The sequence below is a fragment of the Plutella xylostella genome, chromosome 4, assembly GCF_932276165.1.
Source record: "Plutella xylostella chromosome 4, ilPluXylo3.1, whole genome shotgun sequence".
In the NCBI taxonomy this organism is placed as follows: Eukaryota; Metazoa; Arthropoda; class Insecta; order Lepidoptera; family Plutellidae; genus Plutella; species Plutella xylostella.
In genome coordinates, this window is record NC_063984.1 from 11024740 (window position 1) to 11048635 (window position 23896).

Consider the following 23896-nt stretch of genomic DNA (forward strand, 5'->3'; position numbering starts at 1 on the left):
ATCTATCTCTAAATAAATTATGAAAAAATACATTCATTACAAAATATAAATAAGAACCTAAAAATAAATGCTCTAAACTCCACAGTTGATGTTTTCGCGTAAACAAACTGCTTTGTGATTGGTATTTAATTAATTACCTATCCGACAGGTCAACGACAACCGCCTTGCCGCCGCGTTCTATACTATTCAAATTTGAAAGATAAAAACAATAACTGATAAAGAGATTAAACCAGGTTTAGCGGGAGTTTGATAGAAGCATTAGGCATTTGACAACGCCAAATCATCATAGTATTGTTATGCATTCTAAGTACAATGTCTCACCTCAAACCTGGTGCAATATTTTTGCTAGTAATAATACGACAAGCACCACCCACTGCTGACAGTTCAATAAAAATTTACAGTGAAAATTCAGTATAAGTATCTGAGATTTAAAAAACAGACTTTAATCAATAAATTTACATCGATCAACAGTCCTACTCTTCACAGTGAGAACTGGTAAGTCTGCGACTGCGGCCGCATGCAGATGCTCCGCTTGGAGGTGCTCCCGCAGCACGACCAGTGCCGCGCGCCGGGGTGCCCCGCGTGCCCGTGCCCGCAGCCTGCGGACGAGTGTCATGTGTGTAGGAATGGATTTGTAGGGGGTTGAATTTATATTTTAAACGAATGGAAATGTAAATGTAGGGGAGTCTCTGAATTATCATCACAGTACATGACCAGTGCCGCGCGCCGGGCTGGCCCGCGTGCCCGTGCCCGCAGCCTGCGGACGAGTGTTGTGTTTGTAGAAATGGATTTATAGGAGTAAGAAGTGGGATGAATTTATAGGTAACGAATGAAAATGTAGGGAAGTTTCTGAGTCATCACCACAGTATATGACCAGTGCCGCGCGCCGGGGTGCCCTGCGTGCCCGTGCCCGCAGCCTGCAGACGAGTGTCATGTGTGTAGGCAGTCATTGGGTCAGTGTAATAAGTGTAACAATGAATTTATAGCGGTGGATATAACAGTACACCACACCGAAATATATTCCACATCTATATTACCTTTATACCCCCCTCCCATGGCGGCGCCGCACCCACAAGTAGCGCTCTTCTTCCCGCCCGAGGAGCAGAAGGAGCAGCAGTGGAACTGGCCGGTGTGCGCGCGCGCCACTCGCACGGCGCACGGGAAGGGGCTGCCCTGTGAAGAGATATGGGGGGGTTTTAGAGCGGGGATGGATTGGACTGTGGAGAGATTAGGTGGGGTTTGGGTGGAGTCGGTAGGATAGATGGCAATTGTTTTGTGGGAGGTTCCGTTAGAGGCGCCACTTTGTATGCGAGAAAATGGCAGCATAGTTTTTATGATTATATCAAAACAAAACATGTAGATACTTACTAGATGGTATATCTTTATCTCTGAAAACATGATTAACTCATTTTATTTATTTATTTATTTATACTTTTATTGCACAATATACAGAAGTAAATATGTACAATTAGGTGGACTTAATGCTAGAAGCATTTTCTACCAGTCAACCTGCAGGAGGTACCGGGAGCAAATTGTATGGGAGTGCAAAAAAAAAAAAAGAACTTTACACGATTTTAGAGAGAAAAAAAAAACAAATAAGTGCAACAAATAAATATAAAATCCTGCAACAATTTATACTTATGGAGTTTACTAATAGATAATATATAATCCTATATGCCTAATATATATATATATATATATATGTATATATATATAATACATAAATACATAAATAATATTATTATATAAACACACAACAATAGAGGTGCAAGAAAAGATGATCTTTCTTCTATCCTATCCTGCTGAGATAATGAGCCCGAACCAGTGATTTAAATACTGCTCGGCTGGGAGCCTTCCTGATAGACTCAGGGAGGTCATTCCACAGTCGGACAGCTGTAACGGAGAAGGAATTAAGCATAAAACCTGAATGACTGTTCTGTTTCGCACTGACTTACAAAATATCCATCTATCCATGGCCCGAGACAACTGTTGTAAAAATAATCTACCTAGTTACATATTATTATTTGTTTATTTATTTTATTGTATTTGGAAAACTTACATCTATCTTAAACTAGTTTAGTTATTTCCAATTGCATCCTCGTTTCCTTAGACACCAACTCTACTTCAAAACCCTCAACACCTCACCTTAATCGGCTTGTTATTCAGCGTGACAGCCAACAAATACGCTCCCGGGCTGGCTGGACACAGTGCCAGGGTGTAGGTCCCGTCATTGCGGTCGGTCACCTTCAGAAACTCGGGGGTGGCACTCGAGTCACTGCGCCGGAAGTAGCCTGCTACCTGGGGGGTAGGGAGCTGGGTGAGATATGGTGGGGATGAGAGAAAAGATTTACTCAAGTAGGTACTTATTTATAGTTGAGGAGATAGAAGTACATAGGTATCAGTAGCTACTTTCTTGGGGTGCACTAAAGGAGTGACGTATCAAGTAGAAATCAACTGTACTTTATACATCTAGTTACGCCCGGCGCACCCTGGGCTCTCAGCGACTGATGCTAATCTGACTGGGGTAAACCTTTCACCACGGTGACCAACCCTAAACCAGCTCTAGTTTTTGTCAACGCTTGTCTGGCAACTTTTGTCAAAGCTAACGAATGTTGGGTGAATGTATCAATGTGTGTGTTTGGAGCAAGATTACCTGTTCTCCGCCGCACCAAATCCGTTCCCCATTGCTGTCCCGCAGCTCCATAATTACGTCTTGTTTGCAGTCCACGCGGAGATCTTGAAGACCTGGAATAGATATACAGGGTGATTAAAAAGTCGTATCACCGAAAGAAAGATAAAAATAAAGTGGGTGTGGCTGTGTCCCCTTGGACACAACCGTACCTATATTGACGTGAATACGAAGTTAAAATTTTAGATAAATAAGTAGTTATTGGTAAAGGTAAGTAGGTATTTGGTTTTACCAAATCGGTATTTCCTAAACACTTGGCTTAAGGGTCTGCAGGGGGGAATCGAGGGTTGGCATTGTCATAGAATTATATAGTAAACGATGCTCTACAACCTTGAAAAAAATCACACAGGTAGCCGAAGAGTCTAGCTAGGTGCTAAATGATTCGAATTCAAGTAAATGATTATGGATAACTGTAAAAAAAAATCAGAATATGACGAATAACCAGAAAATCACACTCCCGTATTGTAACAACTGTGTCGTAATTATTAAGAAATTTCATATGATTTTTATCATATTATAAAGTTAAAGGCTTGGACTAGGCGCTAAATACCTTGTTTTTTAATAAACACACACTTATTTTGTGTAAATTAATCCCAAACTTGAGCAATTTTTTTCCCTCAAATCTTCATACAAATATCTATGGCGGCTTTCTGTGTTATAAAATCATAAACACAAGTGACGTTTGACTCAGTTGGCCGCTGGCCTCCAAAGAAGGGTCACGTCGGTTTAGGCAGCACTGACAGCTCGCGATCTTATCGTGTACAGATACAAAATCACTGCACATTGGTTGTCATTGCACTTTTTCAACTTTTATGACACCAACATAATTTGATTTGAAATTGAGGAAGCATAACTCTTCCAGTATATTCAATACATTAAATTAAATTAGATAGTGTGCAATATTCTCGTGACATTACAGTCTCGTAAAGGTCTGATGAGGAGCAGGAATATAGCGAATGGATCTAAGTGATGACAATACGCACGAACATTAGGTTAGGGATAAAAAATACAGTCTCTTGGTGCTGGTTGAGGTATGGTCTCGTGAGGATCTGATGAGGGCATAACACGGTGGTGGCTCAATTTTATTTCAAAGATGTTAATAGCTAAAAGCATCGAGTTTAGGCTATTAAGTTTGTTTTTCAGAGAGAGAGAAAGAGATTTTATTTTTCCTCTGGATGTGTTAGGTTTACTGGGTTTACTAAGTTCATTCTGTTAACTAATGGCATCAAGTTGTTATGTGTTCATTAGTAATAATTATTTATTAACAAAATGCTGTTGGTTCTCCGCGAAAATGTAAAAATAAAAATAAAATAAATAAAAATAAATTCGTAACGTAAAATTGTCAATTACGGAATTTCTTCTATAGACAGTAGCCACAAAAAAAACAAACGATAGATGGCGTGATTTGAAGATAAAGATACATTTATTCGACACATAGACAGCAACAACAAAAAAATACAGATTTAAAGAAAAGAAACACATATGTAAGCCTATTTTCCACTGTGTAGTGGGTAGTGAAATTACAATGAGGTGGAAAATAAAAATATCAGAATGTGGTACAGTTATTAATATTTATTTATCAAAACCCTGCCTCACACAATATTTTATAACTCAAATAGGTCTAAAATGAGACCAGGGATTAAGTCCTTATAATAGTCTGGTTGAAGTATACAAGGTATTGCAAGGAAATTACATTAAAGTGGGGAAACCAAAGGTTCTACCCCTGTGTTTCACGCCACAGGGATAGAAAGATGGTATTAACCCCAGAGAAACTTCTATATTACTTCAATGGGATAGCAGTTTAACGTTAAGGCCCCGTAACCGAAGGACGTTGATAGCCTAGCGCCTACAAAAGGTTCAAAGTGCAATTTTGATACTACTGCCCGTTCTAACGGGGCTCCCTACGAAGTAAAAAAAATAAAATAAAGGTTTTAACCCGCTAAAGTCCACCCGGGTTCTGCCTTTGCAATCCTACATTCAGCAGCGGCGTTAGAAGGCTGATGCCGCTGAAGATTAATAGAAATCCTAAGGAAATTCCTCAGTATCCGCTCAATGAACATACAACGGCCAACCTGGACTGTCGGACGGGGCCAGGACAGGAGCTCCGGACGGCTCGTGGCTCGCTGACGGCTCTGGTCACCAACGACACCTTCTGGAATCGCGAGAAACAGCCTTGGGTCAAGGATGGGTCGGTAAGGACAGCGAAGGCCTAGCTAACATGTCTCAAGTGACGTGTCTTGAATGGCCCCTGGGTATTTCTAACCTAAAACCTACGGTCAATCACTAATCAACGATTATGGGAAGGTTAGATCTCGTCTCAAAGGCGGTAGCTTTGCTGTTTAAACGTGACACTTGCAAAATAACCTAATCGACACGTGGAAGGTCATGGCGCTTACCTTGGGGTTGGGTCAGGTGACACGCGTCTGGCAATCGCACGCTTCACCGGGCAGGATTGAAATTGCTGTAAGAGAAATACGCGGGGTTAGACGTTGCTACGTGTAGAAATAAAGACAAGGCAGATGGCTTTCGAAATCCAAAGTCATCGGAAATCGAATAACAACGAAATGCTAGTTTACTCACTCGGCAATTCAGGTTAGGTACACATGGTGTGATGCTGCGTGGGTGTCTGTGGCACGTATCTGGTAACTGCAAAGAAACAACTTAGTCAGAATCTATCCCGTAGACCAATCAGATAACCTGAACCCACGATCGAAATACTCACCAGGAAATATGAAGCAAGGAACTTGGTACCAATACGGCCTGCGCCACGCGGGCGGGAAGAAAAATCTAACCACACATTTACTCGAGACTCGAGACGTTCTGACAGAGAATGGTTTGCCTCCTTGCCAGTTCCGAAAAAAGCCGTCACCGGGGATGTCAGCTCATCGTCACAAAACTACTCTGTGGCCAGTCAGCACGATCATTGTTCTGAGCGTCATGTCGCCACTGACCACTGTCCGATGACGATCTAGCACGAGTTTTCTCAAAGGACCACAGACAACAACTGAAAATCTATCCTGTGTGTCGAATTTGACAGCTGATACTTGACAAGACTAACAAAGTAAACAAACAGAATGTAAACAATAAACGAAATGTTAAGTTACAAAAATAATGGTGTTACACTTATACAAAACAACAAAGAAAAAAAAGGATACACATCAAAATAACTGGAAAAAATATAAGCCCCAATTTACTTGTGTGGGACAGGGAGTACCATAATATTTTTTTTAGGGTAGGTACGCCCCATCTATGCGAAATATCAGCTTGATATCTTTACCCGTTTCTGAGAAAAAGGGCGGTGACAGACAGTCAGTCAGACAGACGGACAACAAAGAGATCCTATAACGGTTGCTTTTTTTCTTTTGACGTTCGAAACCCTAAAATTAAGTTAAAATATTATGCAGCTACCAAAAAATGTACTTACAGGTATTGAAAAAGCGGTATATAGTACTAAACAAATTATAAACAAACAAAAAACTCGACTGCACGCTAAAAAGATGAAAACAAGTCCCAATGTTAATGGAAAGTATCGTAGGCGGGGACCAGCAGAGGGTTCACCATTTAGCTGAATGTTACTTAGAAAACGGCCTTGAGTGGCGGTCAAGTTGGTCCCCGCCTGCGATACTTTCCATTAACATTGGGACTTGTTTTCATGTTTTTAGCGTACAGTCGGGTTTTTCGTTTGTTTATAATTGTATTTTTTTATTTGTAACTTTTTAGTTGTTTTTATTTTATGAAATTTTACGTCAGTAGTTCATGATCATTTTTTATTTCAATAATTTTGGTGTTGTTATTTAAATACCTTCAATATGCATATTTTTGTAATGTGAAAATCAAGCCCTTTCATTTGATACCTTACGCGGCAAAGTTGAATTATTATTTTTTCGATCATCACGTTATGTCCTCTAGAGGGCGCTATGTACATTTTAATGGAACGTCACATAGCCTATAACCATCGCGCCATCAATACGCTTCTAACAATACCTCATACATCAAAATATATCAAGCCGTTTAGGCTACAGGAGGGAACAAACAAACATACATACATACAATCAAAAAACATTACCCTCCTCCTTCGGCAGTCGTTTAAAAAGGAGTAAGATAGGGGGTCATTCTGAACTTTTGCTCTACGAGTTTTGAAAATTAACAAAAAAAAACCTTTTTCATAGAAACTTTGTTGGACATGTGACTTGTTACCATGGAAAACGAATATTTTTTTTCGCGAATTTGCAAATCTCGTAGAACAAAAGTTGTTCAGAATGACCCCTTGAGTCATCCCCTTTTGGTTTAGTATAGCCCTTTTGCGACACTATGTATTTACTTTGCTTTGTCGTCGGGGTTCAGTTGGCTGGAGGATGCCCGAAACTTATTATCTACACTTTAATACTTGTAGTTACCTTTCTACAAGTAAATACCACATTTGTTTGAGAAAGCTAATCGGGTTCCGAGTATAGAGTAAAGTGGCACCCCTATTAATTTCTACTCTTTCCTGGTGCCTACCAGTGTAAGTAAGAATTATACTTACTTACCCTAAAATCACCCAAAATGTACTTGAACATAATTGTCAATAAAGTTGGCGAGTAAAAGTTTATTGACCCACTGTGCAAACTTACATGTGTGCGTGTCACTGCGTGTGCTGTGTGAAGAGCATTGAAAACCCAAAATTGGCGCGGCACGTCACCCTGTACGGGCCCTTAAGTTTTAGCAAATTTGGTTTGTTTTGTCTGGATTCGCTCGGTTCTTCAGATTTTAGGAAATGCGGGTTGGATGTGTTTTGCATCGCTTCGCTTAATTGCGTCCTAAGGGTTTTTGGAAATGCCAGTTTTTATTTGTACTCTTTGCTCAGCTATTTAAATTTAAGAAATGTGGGTAAGTTTGTCAGCCCTCGCTTCGCTCGGCTCTTTGTGATTTGGAAAGTGCCAGTTAATTTTGTATTGCCTCGCTTCGCTCGGTTCTCTAAGCTTCAGGGTATGCAGGATTGAGATGCATGGCCTCGCTCTGCTCGGCTCTTTACACTTTAGGGAATCCCGGTTAGGTTTGCGCTGCCTCGCTTCGCTCGGCTCTCAAGGGTTTAGGAATGCGACGTTGGTTTATATGGCCTCGCTTCGCTCGGCTCTTTACGGTATACGAAAAACCGGTTAAGTTTGCATTGCCTCGCTTTGCTCGGTTCTCAAAGCTTCAGAGTATGCAGGGTTGAGATGTATGTACTAGCTTACCCTTTTTGCAACACCCTGTATAAACACTACACCATTCGATCATCATTCTAAACTAAACAAAGACTCATTAGTTACCATCAGTCAACAACACTGTGTGGCTATGGTCGGCGGCGGCGGCGAGCAGGCGGCCGCGCAGCGCGCAGGCGGGGGCCGCGGCCGCCGAGAACCGCAGCTCGCAGCGCGGCGCCCCCGCCGTGACGTCACACACGGATTCGAGTCTGCGTTCTACTGGTCCGGAGAGGGAGAGCAGCTCGTCTTCTTTGGCGTCTGATAGGAGCTGTGGAGGAAGGGATTTTTAAAGTGTTGTTTGGAGAAATTCGGGTGATTTTAGGTAAGTAGGTACCTACCTAATTTTTTCAAGTTCTATTGATGAATTCCCACCATCTTTAAGCTTCATAAAGATTGCGGAAGCTACTGCTTGATCAGCGATTACTGCTGTAACATCACTGAAGCTTAGGTACAAATTAAGAGTACCTACTACCTACCCTAAGTTGTGTATTTTTTACCTAAATGTAACAAACCGCTGCTGTAACAGAGACTTTTTAAAAGCTACATTAAACTGATACGTCACTCAAGAACGATAGGCATGTATCAGTGATCCTGAAGTACCTCTTTGAAGAATACCAAGTGTAAAATAGCAAGTCTCCATCAACAAACCTCCTCAGCAAACTTCACCGCCTCCGCCGCTTGCGCAACCTGGGCCTCCAACAGTCCAATCTGCTGGTCGTACTTCTCCCGGTACCGTGCCCGCGCGCGCGCCGCTGACGGTATTTCTCCGCAAAGGTTGCCACTTCCGGGGTATTTTTTATTTAATTGTATAACTGCCGCATTCTTTTCAAAAGCTACATTAAACTGAGATGTCACTCAAGGACAGCAGGCATGTAGCAGTGATCGTGAAGAAAATTTTAATTTAGTTAGTAACAAACCTCCTCAGCAAACTTCACCGCCTCCGCCGCTTGCGCAACCTTAGCCTCCAACAGTCCAATCTGCTGGTCGTACTTCTCCCGGTACCGCGCCCGCGCGCGCGCCGCTGACGTCACGAGCGCATTATGTATATGCTTTTCAAAAGCTACATTAAACTGAGATGTCCCTCAAGGACAGTAGGCAGGTAGCAGCTATCCTGAAGTACCTCTTTGGAGAAAATCAAGTGTAAAATAGGAACAAACCTCCTCAGCAAACTTCACCGCCTCCGCCGCTTGCGCAACCTTGGCCTCCAACAGTCCGATCTGCTGGTCGTACTTCTCTCGGTACCGTGCCCGCGCGCGCGCCGCTGACGTGACCAGGGCTCGTCCGTGCGCCTCCACCGCGCGACGGTATTCTTCCGCGAAGGTCGCCACTTCAGCTTCTACTTTTGCTGCTTGCGTCTATGGGGGAGATAGATACATATAAGTTTAGGAATGTTTTAGGAACATTAAGTTCTATGGTAAAACTCATATTATGGACATTTTATTAGTCACTTATGCTTTGTAAAAACCCTCGCATCGTGGCGTAAATACGCAGAAAGCTGGGTAAGTAGTAGGTGAGTAGAGGCAGTAGAGGTAAATATATATTTAAGTTCTGAGTAAAACTTTTATAACGGACTTTCCCGTTGCCAGTTAAAAGTATCCAACATAGGTACTTTAGAACAACAGTAAAATCTAAAATACCATCTGTTGCATACTATTTTATTTCAGTCACTGTAAGAATTCCACCCTGTGGCTATAGTATTCCCTCAAGTCACATCAACCTCGAGCCGCTGGCACTGCAACACATGAGTAGCTCGCTGCACGTGCTCGGGCTCGCAGTTTATCTAAGTAGATAGACTTTACTTATAAGCTATGGAGCGATGACAGGGCGTAAAGTAGAATTATGGCTACCACCGCCAATCGGTCAGTTACTTTGTTCTCACCCTAACCTAACCCTACCTGAAAACTAAAGGCCCGTAGGACCCTGCCTACAAAAACTGCGATTCGTTTTCTCCACTGGAACACCTGTTTGAGAGATGTTTTTGCGATGATGAAACTGGAAATCGGCACTAATAGTGGCAGCTTTTTGCATGCAGATGCTATTCTATTCTTAGTAGAGTAGAGTAGAGTAGAATATTTAAGCAACTCACATCAACCTGCAACCGCTGACACTGCAACACACGAGTAGCTCGCTGCACGTGCTCGGGCACGTAGCCGGCGCGCGCGCCGCCAGCCGCAGCGCGTGACCCGAGGATCATCTAGTTATGTATGTGTCTATACGTAGCAGCCCGAGTGCGTGGCCCGAGGATGCTCTATGTGTCTATACGTAGATAGACTAACCCACAGACTGCCACAAAGTAACTGACTGGTGACTATAGCTTTCTACTTACCTTACGCCCTGTTCTTGTCTAAGGCCCTACTGTACCTACTCATAGTACTCATTCTATAAATACTGCTGAGGGCTGTCAAATAGGTTCAGATAGCCAGCTTTCTATGTGTTCTATTCGTCATAGAAATAGTTAACTACTAAGAAAGTTTCGCTATGGGAATAAATGAGCTGGTCTGAACTCCTGAAAAAAATACAGGCGGGCCTATTGTTCCCTCAACTCACATCAACCTCCAACCTCTGGCACTGCAACACACGAGTAGCTCTCTGCACGTGCTCGGGCACGTAGCCTGCTCGCGCGCACGCGTCGCGCAGCCACCTGGCGCGCTCCGCCGCCGCGCGCGCCGCCAGCCCCAGCGCGTGGCCCGAGGATTATCTATGTGTCTATTATGTAGATAGACTAACTCACAGACTGCCACAAAGTAATTGACTAGCTTTCTACCTTACACCCTGATCTTGTCTAAGGACCTGTAGCTACTCATGCTATAAAGACTGCTGAGGGCTGTCAAATAGGTTCAGATAGTCAGCTTTCTATAGTGCCACAAACTTATCTGTTCCGGTGAGAGCGAACTAAATTGGTCTATACCTCATTACTTACTGTACTAATGAATTTCATATTGACATAGATTATATGGACCAATTTAGTTCGCTCTCACCGGAACAGATAAGTTTGTGGCACTATACGTGTTCTATCCGTCATAATATACTGGGCCAAATTTTAATCTATGGCACTTTTACTACGGGTTCAATTGAGCTGGTCTCAACTCCTGAAAAAAGCAGGCTGGATTCTCTCAACTCACGTCAACCTCCAGCCGCTGGCACTGCAACACACGCGTAGCTCGCTGCACGTGCTCGGGCACGTACCCTGCTCGCGCGCACGCGTCGCGCAGCCGCCTGGCGCGCTCCGAGAATTATCTATGTGTCTATAGTAGTCTATGCGTACATAGGTAGATAGACTAACCCCACAGACTGCTACAAAATAACTGACTGGTAGAGCTATACAGATAGCTTTCTACCAAGTTTTTACCTTACGCCCCCTGTTCTTGTCTAAGGACCTGTTACTTTGTACCTACTCATCCTATAAAGACTGCTGAGGGCTGTCAAATAGGTTCAGAGAATAGGTGAAATATTAATCTAGTTCAGTGACCGACATAGTTAAGTACTTAGCAACTTTCACTATGGGATCAATTGAGCTGGTCTGAACTCCTGAAAAAAAAGAAATAAACTCACATCCACCTCCAACCTCTGGCACTGCAACACACGAGTAGCTCTCTGCACGTGCTCGGGCACGTACCCTGCACGCGAGCACGCGTCGCGCAGCCGCCTGGCGCGCTCCGCCGCCGCGCGCGCCGCCAGCCCCAGCGCGTGGCCCGAGTGCGAGATGACGCAGCAGTCGCGGCACACCACCTGGGTGTGAGCAGATTATATTAAGATAAGATACATGGGTACGTTCACCTACACAGAAAAACTCTTAGCGTAGTTGACATTGCTACTGAGGGAGTCAGGTATCTTAGCATAGCAGCCCACTGTACGCGGTACCAATAGGAATATGATTTGACGTCTGCAATCGTCCACTGTTGGAAATAAAGCTTATCTCGCTTAAGCTCTCTTCTGTCTACCGTGCACGTATTAGCACGTATGACCATCTTCTTCATCCAATTACTACCGGCTTCCTGTCTCCCAGACTACTTCTGCAGACTCCTGAACCCTATAGAGCCTGCAAGAGACTCTGTGCAGATGATGATATCCTGACCTGTTGGCACGTAGCGCAGTAGACACTCAGCTCAGCCCCGGGGTGTAAGCTACAGAGTGCAGGGGCCGGCTCCAAGGGCCGCAGCGCGTGGCGGGCGGTGGCCTTCTGTCGGCCGTGCGCGTCGTGGCAGGACCGGCACACGCTCACCAGGCATTGCTCGCACCGGGACTCCGCCTGTGGGTGACGGGAGGACATGTCATGAAAATGGTGGATGATTTTCATGACGTTCTTTTAATAAGCAAGATATGACCCGAAAATTTAATTTCATAACATATTATTATGTTTGAAGTGAATTTTGATTACCAAACTGAACTCTAAACGAAGTTTAACACAAAATAAGTTTAACACTGAATTCTACAGATGCGTAAAGTTACTTAAATTCGTTGTACCTATAGCTTTGTGTGGTAAAACTAATTTTGTTTAAGTAAACCCAAACGAACAAAGATCAATTAAAGGCGCGAGAACAAACACTTTACAGGCTTAATTGATGGCATAAAAAATATTCTCCAACAAGTGACCAGAGATCCTTGACAGTGGCTTCAAATGATTTTGTATATTTATTTTAAGAATTCCAAGTTATACACGTGTTGCAGCCGAAGCAAGACCGTGTCGACGAAACGAACAGTTTATAAGAATTCCCATTAGTTTTGACACGGTTGCCTTCACTTGCGCATTACCTACCAGTTTCGGGAGGTATTTGTGATGTATTCTGGAATTCCTATTTACTTAGTTCCAAGTGTACATATTTATAAAAAGAAATAATAGCCGGATTCTAAAGTAAATATAACTACTTACTTAATACTTACATCCTATAGGTCAAATGGCACGGTGTACCCCAAACGGCATAATGGGTAAGTAAGTATTTATAGTACAGCTGTACAGTACCTACTTATATAAATAGTAGGTACCTACCTAATAAATTAAAATCCATCTATTCTGTGAGAGGCTGATTGTGCCGTAAACAGACGCAATTCATTCACATGTAGGTAAGTTTTCACTCAAATTACCTAATTATCCCAAAATACCTACATGATTTCAAATTGATATCGGCAATGACATCAACCACTCTCCACTACTGTGTCATAAAACAAAGCTAAATCAATGAAAAGGATCAAAATAACCCTCTTTAACCAGCGCACAAACGCGGTGGCTCCTGAGTTATTAACTCTGATATTGCAATTCGCCCATTAGTCAGACTGTAATGATCATGAAGCTTGGCTTGGCAGGTAGCCAGGGAAAAACAAAAGTTTTACCGCTGTATCATCATCTGAGAAATAATGTTTTTGTAAGTCCCAAACGTTTTATGTGGATACGCTGGGTTTATCAACGTATGTCGCAACACCTGCCTACGTTGTTTTTTTGGCATAGTTTTGTAACAAAAAAAACTAAACAATGCTCGCGTCGAATCAATCATCAATGGTTTTGTGTCATCCACACACATCCACATCCACAGTATGTGGAATGGAAACCTTGATCCGATTATTTGCCATTCGATATCCACATCATTTCTAAAACCAGCATAACTATTATAATAATCTACAACTAACAACGCATCGATAGAACCCTTTTCTACAACTACCAACGACCCGTCCAATCAAAACCCTTACCTTATTATCGCTAGAGCACAGATCACACAGCACACTGGCCCTGTCCAGGTCATCCCTGGCCGCGTGGATCCTCCTCATCATCACAGTGTTGAGGGGCAGCGCCGACACCCCGCCGAGGGGGAGGGGGGTCTCGTGCCGGCAGGTCGGGCAGATCACGTGCTGCACGCTGCGGCCTGAGATCTGGGAAGGATATTGTAGGTATTTAAGATGCCGCGAGGTAAGCTGTGGAAGGCTAGATGGTTCCCCCTCTGAAGTTGTGTTACTACATAGATACATTGCAGGGCTACAAAGAAACCTGAACCCCTCTCAGTAATGTCACTCTGAAGCTGCGTACAGACCGGGCCAACGAACGCCATCGGTTATCCCAACGATGGATATTTATCATACATAATACAGGGCAGATTGCAGCAACGAAGGCCAACCAAGCCAAGCCAAGTTGGGCCGGTCTGTACGCAGCTTAAGAGGGGTTAGGTATAGATAGATAGATAGATAGAGTACTCTTTATTTGTACACCAAGAAATAATTAACAATTTTACATAGACACTTAACTAGGGTACAAAAGGCGGTCTTATCGCTTATAGCGATCTCTTCCAGACAACATTTGGATGGATGGACTAGAGATATAAAAGGGGTACAGTGTACTTACTCAAGGAATATAGTTTAATTTAATTTATTATTAATAATAAATATAGACAAAAAATAAACTAAATAAGATACACACAAGTACGGTGGCCTGCGCCTTAAAGTATACAGGCGGAGTTTTTAAAATAGCGATCTCAAGCTCACATGCTGCTGAAGCATATCCACATAAACACCACTGCTACACACATCACACACAACACGTCCCCGGATTTATAACAGATGTAGCTGGTCCCTTCATCATCAGGAATCGCTATTTTAAAAACTCCGCCTGTATACTTTTAGGCGCAGGCCACCGTACATACGCCAACTACATGTATTATAATACACAATTATATACAATATAATACATATATAAATATAATATATACACACACATATATACATATACATACATACATATATATCATATACATATCATACATATTATACCTACATGCATGATTTTTAGCGCGAAAGTCGGAAACATGGTCATAATTGCGTTAGCCAAATATAAACCGTATAGAAAAATTTTGGAGTCGCTCAAGCTTATTTAACTGCTCCTCAGTTAAATCTGGATAGCAAGAATCGGCATAATCTAAAATGGGTAGAAGTAAAGACTGAGAAAGCTCAATTTTGGTGGCAGTGGGCAAGAAATTCCGCAATCTGCGAAGTGATCCTGCTGAAGCAAACATCTTTCTAGTAACTACTTCCAGCTGCTTTTTCCATGTCCATGTGCCGGTTACTGTACATAGTGGTGATTAAGTGCCGACAAGAAGCCTCCCAGTGATCATCGTGCTAGAACTTAGGTAGATACCTACATGGTAATTAGTGTTATGTTTACGGAAATAATCTGAATGTGTAACGATGCCATCAGGTCAGTTTATAGGAAATTCGGATTGAAAGATTTATATGTATATGTAGTTTATTTAACTAAAACCGTTTCTCTGAAAAACATCGATATCAGTGACACGGAATCCATTTGCGATTACCTAACGCGTAGTGAGATCACGTTATACTTACAAAAACTTTTAGGTAGGTAATCGTTTCAGTCAAAAAGGTTACATTAGCCTTAGATCTGAAAGCGCACTGATCACTATTATCAGCATATCCAAGCAGCAGTCTCCATGGCCAAAATCATAACTCTTCAGTCATCATCATCATCATCATCACTCTCCTATGCCTATCAGCCCCACACCCAGCATTATTTATTTTTTATTTATTTATTTATATATTAGGTACCCACCACTGCATCTACCTCCCACACTCACCTTCCTAGTAAAGATCCCGTACTTGAACGGCTGACCGACCCTGCGGGAGGTGATAGCGGTTATCTGACACTGCACTATCAGCTCCGCAGACTCACCTTCCTAGTGAAGATCCCGTACTTCATCTTCTCCAAACCTAGGCCCGTATTAATAAACCGCTCTTACCGCTGAGAGCGCTCTCAATCACGCTCTTAAGATGCTGTTCTAATTAATAAATCGAACTTGAGTTCACATTACGAGATGCTGTCATCACCTGAGTGATGTCGTATTAATAAATGAAACTCGGCACTTGAGATGGCTCTCAAGATCCCGAGTAAGAGCGTGATTCCTGAGTGCAGTCCGAGGGTGACTTGAGTGCGCGTTTTTGGTACAAAAGTTAAGTTTTTGTAAAAATTTAAAAATGGATACTGTAAATATTATCAACGAAATTGATTATCATGACGAAATCGATCACTACAATGATATTTTATGGCCAGATAGAATTCGTTTGCCTTAAGTTTACATTAGGGGTGCCCGCAGGATCACTTTCAAACACCTATAAAAGGTTCAGATTCTGTTGCATATATCACAATTCCGCCCTCCTGCCCGCTGGACTGAGACCATAGGCCGGTAGTGGTTGGATGAGGAAGGCCGAGGACCGTGTGTTGTTGCGCTCTTTGGGAGAGGCCTATGTTGTCCAGCAGTGGATGATTATTGGCTGATGATGATGATGATGATGATATCACAAATCTAATAAGTTTAGAGTTCATCTGCAAAAAGTGGACAATAGAGGACTTCCAATAGTTCGAATTGCTCCAGAGATAGAAGTACTTTTGAAGCTGATATTTCACGCCATGTTAATAAAATGTGTGTGTAATTAAAAGTCTAACAAATACCTACTTAATATTGGATACGGATTGCTATTGTAGCGGTAGTAGCTTAACGGGTAACGCACCCGCTTCTCACGACAGAGATGGGTGTTCGATCCCCGTGACTATGTACCTATGACATCGCTCTTACGGTTAAGGTAAACATCATGATGCAACACAATAAAACAACAACAAACTTTTGTCTGTACGACGCGTGACGCGCTGCGTTTTGTTTCGTCGCCGTCGTTTGTCAAAAACGTTAAAATGGCTTTATGACTGTTTTAGCGCACTAGATAGAAGTAATTTTATGTCATAACACATTTGTAAGTTATTTGAAGTATTAAAATGATGCATTTAATTAGAATAAATTCATCAATAGTAGGTATTCAACTAAATACGTGAATGAAAAGCAGACACGAAACGCTTTCTCGTTCGGTCAAGCATTCATCATTCATTGAAAACTGACACTTACTTGAGATCCTGCACTCAAGATCGGTATCATGTGAGTAAAGCTCAATAACCGTCTATTAATTAGCCACGATCTTAAGATGCTGATTGTATCTTGAGAGCGTATCACCTGAGATCACGCTTGAGAGCGGAGTTGAGATCGTTTTATTAATACGGGCCCTAGACACCTGATCATTGTATATACTAATGAAACCTATCAGAGGATTCAGAGGTAGTGTATTGGGTCAATCTTTTCAGCCAAAATCGGCGCTGAGCGCCATAATCAGCATATCCATGCAGCAATCTCCATGGCCAAAATCAACACTCTTCTTCTCATCATCATCACACTCGTTTATGATTGCCTTCTCATCTCGTTCACCTCCCATCTGCACTCACCTTCCTAGTAAAGATCCCGTACTTGGCCTTGTCCCGGTCCGGCCAGCTGCCCTCGGAGCCCGAGTGGTCCCGCGGCTCGCTCTCGTAGCCCGAGCCCCCCGACCCACCGCCCGACCCGGAGCAAGACCCGCCTGGCTCCAGCTGGATTGATCCTGGGGGGAGATAGAGCGATCAAGGATGTGACAGTTTATGAAAGTTTCGTTTGAATGAAGATCGTATCGATTGTGCCAATGGTGAACCCATAGAAGTAATTAATAAACACCATAACGCCATGTATCTTCTTTTTGTCGGTGACAAACACTCTTTTGCTAGAGCAGGGATATAATATATCACCATGGTAAAAGGATTAGCTAGTCCGATCTCCTCTCAGTTGCTGACTGTCTAGGGTGCGTCACACGTATACAAGTTGTTAAAAAAAGAGTATAAGTATGTATATAACTAGTATACCGAAAGGGTGTGACTCAGGGGGTCATTCTGAACAACTTGTTGTGTGTACCGACATAAGTAGGTATAGTCCAATGTAAATAAAAGGATAAAAACGGGGTAAGAACGGTAATGTGTCTTAAACTTAAAAATCTATTACCTATAGGCGCATTAGGTTCACCTAACATAATTCTGTGCTGAAACATGTTGGCAATGCAAACATGCCGGGTATTTTTGTCAGCGGAAGATACGAAAATAATCTTTCTTACACACACTTCGGATGTAGTACAAATGTTTCTAAAATATTGTAGCCTTGAATTTCATGTTTCAAAGTAATTGGTTATTAATTAACTACGTACCTACTTAGTAATAGAAGTCATTATGGCTCAATAAGAAGGAAGGATGGGACACCATAGTCCCATTCGTCTACTTTACCTAAACGAATCGGTGATTAGAATTTAGAAGATCCGATGTCTATCAGTAGCTATAGTAATTAACAATGCTAATACATTATAGCGATTCTAATTATATCTTAACATCTTAATTTATGTACGTTTCGAAGTGAATTCTTACAATGATAATTAAATATCTTTCCTATGCCTGACTTACATTAAACAGAAGTTATAATTTATACCTATATTTCCGTAAAAGTTTGTTTATAAAACGCGTTATGTAAACAAATGTTCAGCTTTAAAAACTTAGGTAGGCACCAACACTGCGTTAATTTAACTCAGGATTTAACACTATCGCTGGTCTAGGGTTTTTTACCGCATGAGGCAATCAGATTTCATAGTCAGTTGCTGACTACCGTACACAGTTTGGATGGATGTGCCTATAAGAAGTTTCTCCTTCGGTCACGCCATAAACCCGTGTGTCATCGACGCTCCAGCATCAGGGAGATGAGGGCATCAAAGCGCCTAAGGGTGCCAACACAAAAACCATACGACGTCGCGTTGTCGTACAAATCTGCGACTGTTTTTTGCAGTTTTCAATGCAAATGTTTGATTTGACGCAGATTTTTGAAATGCGACGTCGCATCATGTTTACGTGTGGGCACCCTTAGCTCTTAACTCCCGACACTCGAAAACGATTATCCAAACAGATTATGTACGTACATACCACTTAAGTACCTACAAATAAAACAATATACAATCGTATTGTAATGCAACGCAACGCTTGTAATAACAAATAAAACATCGCGCCACCCATATTTCGTATTGTAAATAGTGCGTTTGTTTGTTTGTCTGTCATTGAGTCGCAGGCAGGGTGGCGGTGGCGGGATATAAATAGTCTACCATTAGCGATGTTCCGGTGCGCCCGCGCAATAATGAACTACTAAATCAGTAGAGCATTATCTTTTTTGGCCTAGCTTACTTTTCTTATTTATTGTCTCTAGGGTGCACGAATGAATCTCCCCGCGAGTGGCGTAGGTACCTCACGTATTATACGTGTCCGGTGTACCCTGGGCAGTCAGCGAAAGGACTCTTATCTGACTGGCCAATCTTTTCATCACGGTCACAAAACCTAGTCTATAGCTATAGTAATAATCCGACACGACTTTTGTCATCGAGATAATTTTAGGATAGCCAGGCCACACACTGCGAAGATCTGATATCCGTATCCCGAAAGTGGCCCTAGAATGGAAACCCCAGCGATTAAAGGCGACCCGGAAGACCAGCTTTATACCTAGAAATGGTTCATAGTCAGCGAGGCTCAAGACAAAGGGAAATCGTGGCCACAGCTCAACTTGCTGGCCACCGACAGAGAAGAATTGAAGTGCCTGATGTCAGCCCCAGATTCCTCAGAGTAGCAGGAGTGAAGAAGAAGAGATCATATTTCAGCCATCATGAAAGAGGACCTAGCTATGACTACAACTAAAACACACATAGGGTTTATTTCTTTATGTATGTGATACGGTACTCTTTCGCTATAATTATCTAGGTAGGTAAGTTGTTAGCACCTAACTGCAATCCATTAGTTTTGCAACTCAAACAATGTGCGATATATCATATTGATCCGTCGAGTCTAGGTCAGTTTCCTCCACTGTAAGGCTTCTCGCCGCATCGTCACGTGATGCCGGTCTGTCACGGATGGATTACTTTGTCACCTCGCCGACATTGCCCTAGATCTACAGGATGTTGCTAAAGTGGTATAGTAAGCCAAAAGGGGGTGGCTCAGGGGGTCTGGTAATTATTATGTTCTGTTATTTTATTACCTATCTGTGGGGGTGTAAGTTCCTGTACCTACCTAGCGCTCTCCAATGGAATGTTTTAGCATATGACCTTAAGGTCTAACCTGCCTTCCTAAGCTTGGACCATTTGCGACCACGCTGGACGCTAATGGTGTCAGTCTGAACAACTTTTGAAACTACTTAAAACTACCTACTTAGTTTTATGTACTTCCCATAGTTTAAGTCTCATTACTGTCTCAAATAATAAATAATTATTGGACTATTTATTAACTATTCTGTTGATTTCCAGAGAATGATCAACAATTCCAGTTTGTGGATTTGGAGTGCCTCTGGAGGGTTCTACCTTTTTGGTCTAAGATTTATTTGCCGAATCTCATATTGCATAGTAACGTTTGGTCAAAGTCTCGTTTCGCCGAAAATCGTATGGCATAAATCTCTTTTAGTAAAAAGTTATTTCGCATAATCTTGTTTAGCATAATAATGGTATGGCCAAATCTTGAATAGCCTAATAATGCTATGGCATAGGTTATACAAAGTAATAATATTCGTTTGGCTTTAACTTCGTTGGAGCGTCACCCTACATAGTGCAAACTGGTGCATTGTATTGTGGCCGCTATGTGGGAAACGCTCCACTCCGCTCCGCTTTGCTTTTGACGAACATGTGCACCTAACACGCTCCTCCTCGCTTTGCTCGTCGTCGCACCTATCTTTAGGTTTCAATCCCATGGGGTTTAATGGCATTTGTAATAATTATAATGGTCATTCACTTTCGACATTTTGATCATTCAATAACGTGATTTTCGAGATGTAGAAGAAAAATACCACAATTTGTACATTTACAAAATACTTAATATACTTACCCCCTTATTCATAGAGAAGTTACAGAACATTTTAACTAATAAACTGTTTTGTCCCTCTCCGACAAAGAACAATTTGTTCTTAGACAGAGAGGGACAAAACAGTTTATTAGTTAAAACGTCTTGTAACTTTTCTATGAATAAGGGGGTTAGTATTTATTAAGATTATATTAGGACAAACAAGATTATACCAATACGAACATTTGAGCAAACGAGACTTAGGTGTTTCAAGTTTATGCCAAAAGAGTTTTAAACGAAACGAGTCTTATGCCACCTAAGTATTGGCAAAGTGATGATTCTACCAAAAAAAAATAGACCTTACGAGTTATGCCAAACAAGTTTAGGGCAATAAAGATTAGGCGAGATGAGCCCGGCTAAAGTCTGTATGTAGGTAGGTTGGTAAGTACATACCTACTTGAAAGGTGCTAAAGTATTGACCTACTAATAAACCGTTTAAGAACCATTTAATAGCTCTAACAGATGCGAAACCACACACTAGGAAAAACAATAAACTTAAAGTTTATAAAAAAAGCTCCACTAATCGTTAAAACAAAGGGCCTGCTGATCGTCCATTGGTCATAAAAATCTGATGACCCAATTTGTTTCAGCATCTGTTATTCTCCGCTCTATCAAAATAAAATGATTAAGGGTTGGTATACGTTTACATTTTGTGGTTCCGTCTATTCGTTAAATTAATGAACTTATTCGTTTTAATAGGTCCAACTCAGCTTATCGTGTCGGTGATAAACAAACTAACTATAAAAGGCTGGATATCCTTAGATAATATTTCAGTAATATTTTTACTTAAAAAAATAGGGTAAAACTGACCTTCATCGACATCATTCCACACATCGTCTCCCTCCTGATGCAGCCCCTGCAGGCAGCGGGTGCAGAAGCTGTGCAGACACGCCAGCAGCCGCGGCTCCTCCAGAACCCTCCTGCACAACCCGCATTCACCCTCCTTGCCACCCCTGGCCTCCTGGTACGCAGACGTCCTCGGAAGAATGTTCACGCCCAAGTGAGAGTTGCGCGAATGCATAGGGCTGTTCCCAGCACTCAGAGACTGGGGCTGTAGGGACTTCCTCTTGTCCTTCTTCCTCATAAAACTGCCGAAGATGTAAAGCTTACGGTCAACTTCTAATTTTTTCTCGCTGTTCTGCTTTTTGAAAGGAGTTTTTAAGGTCACTTCTGGGTCTGGCATGCATGACATTTTTAAAAAGAAAAAAGATAATCGATAGTTGGAATCGATGTTTTCGTCGCGATTGCTCGAAAGCGTCGCGTGCGCTCTTGGGAGAGATCGACTGAACACTGAAACAGTCGTGTCTTGTATAAAAAAAGTGTTTATGTAAGATTGAGTCAGCCACTGCGGTGCTTCTCCCTAAAACCAATTAATTGTGGATCGGGGTTTTCGTGTGACATTGAGAGATAAGGATTCTTGGCGTTAGTAAATTAAGTACTGGGAGGGGACAAATTTAGTAAGAGTGAAACTCGCTAGTAAGAACTACGTAACGAGTAACTGGTTAACGGTATTTTGTCTTAACTAGGTACTTTAAACAAAACCATTAAGAATTCAACTACTATTTTCTCTAACGTAGGCACCTATATCGACCTAATATTTCAGCCTATAATTAGGTAGGTAAGTACTTAAACTAAAATTAGTCTAAAGCATTTATCACCCGCCCAACCAAACCATTTTCCTAATTAACGAAATAAGAAATGACATCATAAAAGTATTGACTTCCCCCACACAACTATGCAATTCAACATTATGTCACGTCCAATTTCCTAACTTTGAGGGATGATTCCTAATTTGGGATGAGTGTAACTTACTGGAGTTAAGTTACTCTTGTAGGTTTTTATGGGAGTTTTTTTTTGTTTCTGAACGGATAAGGAGTGCTCCCTTGATGAGAATGTGCAATTGATATCGGGTGATGCTATACTTAGTTTAGATAATTTAATTATAAGGCAACGCAAGGTTTTGGATATGGCTGAATGTAGTTGAGTGGCCAATGTCCAACAGTGGCGGTTTACGGGCTGATGATGACCATCATGAAGTAAACAGGTTTATGTTAGCTAGTTACATACTATGCGAACTTAATATTATTATGTGGAGGAAGAATAGAAGACATGCAAGACTCTATTGCTACTAAGACATAGATAGTGCTTATATTTTATTTAGTAGGCACTTAGGTAGTTAGCACCTACATAATCGCACATGGTTTCAATAAACATTTATTATTCTGTGCGAAGACATTCTGCATATTCTGTGATCTGTAATGGCCGGAACCCGAGCAATAAACACGTTTTACACATTCCCATGTATTCTGGTGCCCGGGCCCGTGGATTCGCATTCGGGGAATGATGCCATTTATTTAGCAGACACCATCCGTTTCCTATTAAATTTACTTTGGATTGGATGCTTGGATGTCATATTCTATTATGATAGGCCTTGCCTATCGTAGAATGTAGACAAACGGAACACTTCCGAATTTTATTCCATGGATCAAATTTAGGTTTTGCAAGAATAAAGTCAGGTCTGGAGATGGAGAAGCGAGATCTATACAGTGTAGGTAGGTACATTAATCTATCCTATGGTTTAGGTTGTGCGTGTGGTTAGTAGAGTAGGTAGTTTAAGGTAGGTTAAACACAACGAAACAATCGTAAGTAGTTAGGTAATCCAAACATATTACATATACTTACCAAAATATTGTAGTTAGCTAACTTTTAGTAGTACCTAGTAGGTACTGTAAGTGTGAGTAGGTAACTAGGTAGTTACTTAACAAAAAAAATATTTTACCAAAGAAAATTCATCACACGTCGCAACATTTACGAGGCACCAAGTAACTACCTAGGTATTTAGATTTAGACCTATACGGCACTTGGGCAGTTTATCAGGGAACACAAAGATGAGTTGATCATTGATGACCCACTTTTTGGCGGCAAAACTAATGTCAGCGCTATTTTCCGCGCGCACCCGCGAACGCAAAGTGGTTCGGACTAAACGGAACTGTTTTTTGGCGCGGAACCGCGACCAATGGATGTTGATTGTTTGTCAGGTGATGGATGTCGAGTATGATTGAGTGCGACTTCTACTGCCTGTGGCATTGCATTGTGCCTCTGCCTACCCTACTATAGGTGTGGGTTAGTTTACATGTCAAAATAAAGCTAATGGCAGCTAAAAGCTACCAAACCAACCTTTCTGCCAGGTTTGTACAGACAGACAGAACCAGTGCACCGCCAGGATGCCTTATA

The 23896-nt window shown here is 41.9% G+C and overlaps 1 protein-coding gene and 1 long non-coding RNA gene across 2 annotated transcripts; both read right to left on the bottom strand.

The window, feature by feature from the left end:
• Positions 1–403: 403 nt before the first annotated feature.
• On the bottom strand, positions 404–21948 carry LOC105387205 (tripartite motif-containing protein 45). Its single transcript, XM_048629698.1, has 11 exons — positions 21473–21948; positions 17174–17325; positions 13597–13776; positions 11990–12163; positions 11467–11643; positions 9072–9269; positions 7981–8182; positions 2654–2745; positions 2146–2298; positions 1038–1173; positions 404–599 (listed from the first exon to the last, which is right to left on the bottom strand). The coding sequence occupies exons 1-11, from the start codon at positions 21852–21854 to the stop codon at positions 481–483; spliced, it is 1965 nt and encodes a 654-aa protein (XP_048485655.1). The 5' UTR covers positions 21855–21948; the 3' UTR covers positions 404–480.
• On the bottom strand, positions 4242–5806 carry LOC125490462. Its single transcript, XR_007267686.1, has 4 exons — positions 5412–5806; positions 5270–5335; positions 5086–5150; positions 4242–4841 (listed from the first exon to the last, which is right to left on the bottom strand). It is a non-coding gene; the product is annotated as an uncharacterized LOC125490462 (long non-coding RNA).
• Positions 21949–23896: the final 1948 nt, after the last annotated feature.

Coding starts and splice junctions, on each gene's coding strand:
- LOC105387205 (XM_048629698.1), bottom strand. CDS start 21,854: ATGTCATGCATGCCAGACCCAGAAGTGACCTTAAAAACTCCTTTCAAA. Junction 8,183..9,071: donor CGGTGAAGTTTGCTGAGGAG/GTTTGTTCCTAT, acceptor CTTCCTCCACAG/CTCCTATCAGACGCCAAAGA. Junction 2,746..7,980: donor CACAGTGTTGTTGACTGATG/GTAACTAATGAG, acceptor TATCTATTCCAG/GTCTTCAAGATCTCCGCGTG.